This window comes from Perissodus microlepis, chromosome 22 (assembly GCF_051167445.1).
Source record: "Perissodus microlepis isolate ML-2025 ecotype Zambia chromosome 22, ASM5116744v1, whole genome shotgun sequence".
NCBI classification, from domain to species: Eukaryota; Metazoa; Chordata; class Actinopteri; order Cichliformes; family Cichlidae; genus Perissodus; species Perissodus microlepis.
The window spans coordinates 10,898,947-10,904,946 of NC_140481.1; the positions used below are offsets into that span (position 1 = coordinate 10,898,947).

The following is a 6,000-nucleotide window of genomic DNA, read 5'->3' on the forward strand; positions in this document are numbered from 1 at the left end:
TTTACTTTGTTCTCTCTCTGATTTGTTTCGGCCATCCTTCCTGCTTGCTGAACCCTCCTCTTTTCTTCACTGAGTTTGCACCGTGTCCTGTTGCCTTACATGCACACTCACATACACACAGCATTTCCCTCCTTCTTTCTCCAAAGTTTCCTTCCCTCCTTCCTTGCACATCCCTCCACCCTCACTCTCTCCCCTCCCCCGTGGGAAACCCAGCGCAGTGTGACTGTGGTTGTCCTTCCTGGAAGCTGTGGTGGTGACTCTGGCTCCTCCACGCAGGGGCTAGAATAGTGCCAGCCAGCCTATGTGTGTCTGTGTTGTGTGTTGTCTGTATGCCTGAGTGCGTATCTGTGTGTGTATATGTGTATGTGTGTGCGTACACCCTCCACAAACATTCCACCACCACACTGTCCGTCGGTCCGACCGCCGGCCGGCATCGCACGAGAGCCACGCCGTCACCGCGGTTCAGTCCTGACGCCAGCCCTGAATACTCACATTACACAAACACATACACACACACACGACCATGCACACTGCATAAACAAAACACTCAACAAAGCACACACACACACACACACACAAAGAAGAAAGCGCAAGAGACTGGCTCGAGCCCACAAAAGCACACTCACTCAAATAAACAATATGCACTTTGCGGAACACACACATTTCTGGACCACAGACCACAGACATTGCATCCTGAAGTAGATCAAAGCGTTCCCCAGCAGTAAACACACACAAGGCTCTTCTCTGCCCTCTCATCCCCGCAGAGCAGTTTTGGTGAAGCATGGCACAATTATGCTGATGTTTTTGAGAAACAAGCTTGTTGCAAGTGTCATTCATCAGCTTTCGGGTGCTTCTCGTGCACCCCGTACACGCTGGCCCACTCTCTGTGATTCACACTGCTTCTTTTCCTGTCCTTTTAAACCCTCGCAGTCCCCGTAACCCTGTCTCCTGCCTCCCTCCCACCCTGTTATTGAACGTCTACACCAAATCAGTCACTCAACCACAGCCCTTCAGATCTTTTCCTTTTGTTTTCCCCTCTCTCAGTCTGTCTCTCCTCACTCTCCATCCCTCCCTTTTCGCCCTCGTCTTTTCTGTCTCTCCATTGTTGAGGAGACAGTGGCGCAGACAAACAGGGAGAGAAGATATCCGCTGGTGTACCGCAAGATTGGAGAGAAAGAATGGCAGAGAGACAGCAGAGGAGAGGAAGATACATAGACTGATACGAGGGTAAAGTTAATTACAGGGGACCGCCAATTAGAGGGCAAAGTGATGGGCCTGTTTGCCTCGCCGTGGCATCCCAAAAACATCACCATCTCCCACCATGTTTATCCTCTGCAGCCACAAGACCACAGCTCCCATCAGCCTTCACTGGAAACAGCTCAGATACCAAGTGGGTTATGGCTGGGGAACATGCAGGCAGTGTTTGCAGACATAGTTAATATACGGATAAACGCCTAACATGCAGTCTTTTTTCTTTTCTTTTTTTAAACCATTCCTTTCCCATTTGTATTGATAGCAGATGGCATATCTGCAGTTACATGTTTGCATTTACTGATATAATCGGAGGAAAACACAGAAAACTTGAGCAAAGAGATAAAGGCACTTGGTCTTTATAGAAATTTTGTCAAACATTCAGAAAGCATGATCAAAAGTATAAATGTTTTGGAAAAACAGAAACATCACAGTTCTGGGATCAGTAAAATCTCAACCGCACTCTCTGTTGAGTGTTTTACTGTGATTATGGCTCTGGTGGACACTCTTCTTTGTGTGTATTTGTCAAGCAAAATCAACAATACGACTTTATTCAGAGCTACTCATTCACATTCCCTCTTTGTTCCGTAACATATGATTGTGATCGTCTGAAACTTTACCCATCACCGGATATGGCTTTTTAGAAGCAGAAACAATCATCAAAGGTTGAATACTTCTTTCTCCAAAGGAACCAATATTTGCTACATAGAGCACATGGGAGGTCCATGTCCGCTCAAATAAAGAGCTGACCCTCAAAAAGCACCGATCTCAGTCCCCCATCCTTGGGCCGCCTTGGCTGATCCGCTCAAGCCCCTGCGCTGGACTGTGGGAGACCCCATAGGTGCAAAGGGCCTGAAAGAGACTTGTGGAGGGGCGGAGGATGAGGAAGTGGAAGAGGAGGAGGTTGAAGGAGAGGAAGAGGAAGGGGTTGAGAGAGGTAGAGGTGAGGCCCTGGTGGAGCTGTGAGGAGACGGCTGTGGCGGTCTGGAGGGGGCTAGGACTGGAGACGCTGCGAGGGAGGGCACCCTGTGGACGGTGGCAAGAGCTGTAGGTGCAAGGAGCTGTGGTGCACCCTGCTGGCACCCAGCCAGGGGGGTGAGGCGTAGGGAGGCGGGTGATGGGTAGCTCCCTAGCAGGGCCAGATCCCTTCGCCCGCTGGGGAAAGGAGGTGAGGAGGAGGCTGGCGAGTTAGGGGAGATTTGAGGGAAGGATGCCCATGGCCAAGGAGCGAAGGGCAGGGCGGAAGCTGGGGGTGACTGCAGGAGAAGAGGGTCTAGCTCACTCGCGCAGTGAGAGAGGTGGGAGACCAGACGAGCTCCTATAGGGTCTGGGGAGTCCCCCTCAAGTGAGCTGAGGTACCGTACCACCTCTCCAACGCACTCCCTGAAGCCCAGGGTCCTGTAGTCGACTGCTAGAGCCCTCGCATCAAAGTATCCTGAGGTGGAAAAAACAGTTCAGTTTAGTCTTTGCTGAATAAATGCAGGGGGAGGCAGTAAAAATCTCTTTTCTAAAGAGGAGGATAATAAATAATTATGAATCACTGTTTTATGTGGAACGGCTGTTTGGGAGAATCCGAATAGGGCAGCAAGCAAGAGTCCAAATTGTCACCTTTTCCTCCCATGGCATGCAGCAGTTTGAGGTGGTCCACTGTCATCTGTAGAATCTCTGCTTTCTCTAACTTTGATGAACCCTGCAGTGAAAATTAGCAACATTCTGATCAGTGGCACGATGACAGAAAGCTGCTTAGTCTTTTAGTTTTATTGTCTAACTATGACAAAAAATATCATCATCTCAAATTCATTCCTTACCTGTTTTTCAAAAGCGCTTGGCACCAGTCTACGGAGCTCTGACAAGCTGTGGTTGATGCGGTCTCTGCGCCTCTTCTCTATGATCTGCATAAGAAAAAAAAGCAAACTGAGTTGCAGACTCAACTGAAAAAGAGACAGAACCGACTAACATCCAATGACCTAATCCACTCACCCCTCTTCTCTTCTTTCGAGCCAGAATCTGCGAGGCGCTGCCTGGAGACATGGACCCAGTGACTGGGCTGTACCGCGAAGATAGTGTTGAAGCAAGAGAGCGAGATGAGTAAGAAGGGACACAGAGGGAGAAAGAAAAAAAAATCATTTGATTTTCCTGCATATTGTTATTATTACCCTCCTTAATATGACACAGAGGCAGGATGGCACACCAACTCCCTTCAATCTAATTTGTTTTTTGGGCACAGAAAAGAAGAGCAGTGCCCGGGAGAGGAGGGAAGATGAGATTGTTTTCACTTTAATGCATTTCTGGACATTAGTCTCAGTGAAATGACATGCTGTTCTCCTTTCCGCCTGAGCAAAAGCACTTTTAGAAAAGATGATTATATAGCCTCGAGGCGATGCTTGCGCTCACATGGGGCTCCAGCATGCTGCAATGGGAGCATGAGCTCCTCCGAGTACAGTCATCCAATATGGATTGTGTTTGTTTGTGAACTCTCATCTTACAGGCCTGAAAGAGACTCCGAGCCTCACAGTTCCCTCCAAACTGCCCCGCTAGAGACTTATTTCTATTAGATTTTAACATGAGGGCTGCCAGTTTAGCTGTGTGTTTTTGTTTAGGTTTATCTTTGATGGGGTTGACTTGAAAAAGCAGCGCTGTCTTCTGTTTGCATGTCACATGGCAATTTAATTTATCTAAACCGTCTTTAGCGTTACTGGCTCGCTCAGCGCCTGTGATGTAAGCAGCACTGCTGGGAATGAGTTTTTGTATACTGTTACAAATACACTTTAATGACTGGCGCTTTGAATCCAAATGTCTTTTAATGCTAAGTCAAGGAATTTGACAAATTTATCTAAGAAGCAAAACGCTTTAATGACTTTAAAATAGAGTGTGCAGCGTTCAGAGTAATTTTACTGTTTATCGGGCATTTTCCACAACAATGGAACAAGTTACATGCAGTGGACTGCACTTAATCACCTTGGCACTGCAGGCCGCGTTTGCATTCAAAGGTTAGAAGATTTTTTTTCCTCTTCCAGAAGTATTTTAGCATTTAACCAGCTGTTTTAACTGTGTAGTTCACATTTTTTATCGGATTTTTCCAGTGCAAAAGCAAGATTTCAGTGTTGGGATTATAACTTTATAATAAAAGCTGAGAAAAACTCATTTGTTTGTGAAAAAGCACAATGCCTGAAAATGCAGTCTTGGAAATGCAGCAAAAATGTGTGTCTGACATAGACGAGGAGATCTTTCATAAAGTTGCTAATTAAATAACACACTGTTTGCATGGAATAATAACACTAAACTCATGTGGGAAAATGCACTTTTTTCATATTTAATGTGACGTAAAATATTAAAACTGTTTTAGAGTTGTTTATTAAAACCAACTCATGAGCTTTCACTTGTGTTTCTCATGTGAAGAAATTTTCTACATCAACTGCAGACATTTCATTTTAAGACGTCATATTATAATCACTCATTGTGGTTCAAATCAATTGATTTTTTATAAATATACATACATATATAAATTAATATTTCTGAGTGAATGACTTCCTGCTCATATTTTCATCTCCTGTGTTGACACTTCAGCGTTGACAGGCCTTTTTTGTTTTACATGGATGGTCATGCATGCAGCTTTTTCGACTAACCCCTGCACTCACATGTGCAACAACCGCTGTAAAGCTTCTGTTTTACACAGAAAGTGAACACTGTATATCTTACCTATCTATCTAACATAAATCTATAATATATCTGCTTTTCTGAACAAGAGAAATTCGCTGATTTGAGCCTCAAACTTAGTTGACACGTCAGTTTTTACACTGGCATCACCGACGTGGTTTTTAAATTTGCTTAAAGATTTATAATATGCAAATTAAACCGTGTCAAGACTTAAAAAAAAATAAAAATAAAAACCTTTGTACCTGAATGCAGGAATCTGTAAATAATAAGAAGTTCTATTTTGCTGTAATTGCTTTATAAACACAACCTTGTGGGACCTCGAACTTTTCCCACAGACTTTTAAACTCGTTACTGCGCAGCAGACTGGAAAACATGCTCGGGGCAAATTTGCCTTTAACTTTGTCTGCTAAATACAGCCGCGCACCATGTAATTTTCTTTTCAAACATGACTGGAGGGAACGTGTTACAATCTCAGGTGTGACTGAAGGAGGCTCACCAGTAGCTATCTTCTTGGCCCACGTCAATGAACTCGTCGGTGTCCGAGTCCGGAGAGCTGTAATCGTGAGGTCTCTTCATTTCTCTGCCCCTTCCTCACTGGCTGGAGCGATGACGACTGATGACAGAAGGACGAGGAGACTGACAGGTCTGGCTGGATGATCTCGTTGGTTCCTGTCTCTGCCTCTTTAGGAAGTCTCCCTCTGGATGAAGCACTCACCCTGCGTGCCCGTCACTCTCTGCTTCTCTTGCACGGTTACTTATAAGAGCTCTGTTGTCCTTAGTTACTTATTGTCACTCGTGTTTGTTGTTTTCGCTGTCGTCGGTTCTTCATGCGTCTTCTTTTTTTCTCTCTCTCTCTGTGAGTCAGTGGTGCCACTTGATCAACCCCCAAGGGCCCATGACAACTAAGAAATTCAGAAGCTGCTTTAGTCTTTTACTCTATCACTGGCATCCAATCATAGTCTCTCTCTCTCTTTCACTGTTATTTCTCTCTTGGCTCGCTCGCTCTGTCACAGCCACCCAATGACAAAACAGGACTTTGGCAGTTTGGGCAGGGTTGCCAGTTTTGGCTCCCCCGCCTCCTTTCCGTGTCCC

At 45.5% G+C, this 6,000-nt stretch overlaps 1 protein-coding gene across 1 annotated transcript; it reads right to left on the reverse strand.

Moving 5' to 3' along the window:
- Positions 1–1,594: 1,594 nt before the first annotated feature.
- On the reverse strand, positions 1,595–6,000 carry heyl (hes related family bHLH transcription factor with YRPW motif like). The gene is made up of 5 exons (XM_084920054.1): positions 5,405–6,000; positions 3,232–3,298; positions 3,060–3,143; positions 2,860–2,941; positions 1,595–2,686 (listed from the first exon to the last, which is right to left on the reverse strand). The coding sequence occupies exons 1-5, from the start codon at positions 5,482–5,484 to the stop codon at positions 2,004–2,006; spliced, it is 996 nt and encodes a 331-aa protein (XP_084776180.1). The 5' UTR covers positions 5,485–6,000; the 3' UTR covers positions 1,595–2,003.

Bases quoted from the DNA above. Each gene is read 5' to 3' on its own strand.
- heyl (XM_084920054.1), bottom strand. From the start codon at position 5,484: ATGAAGAGACCTCACGATTACAGCTCTCCGGACTCGGACACCGACGAG. The intron at 3,144-3,231 runs GTGAGTGGATTA...TTTCTTATGCAG, and splicing joins CTCGAAAGAAGAGAAGAGGG to ATCATAGAGAAGAGGCGCAG. The intron at 2,687-2,859 runs GTGACAATTTGG...TTTCCACCTCAG, and splicing joins GCATGCCATGGGAGGAAAAG to GATACTTTGATGCGAGGGCT.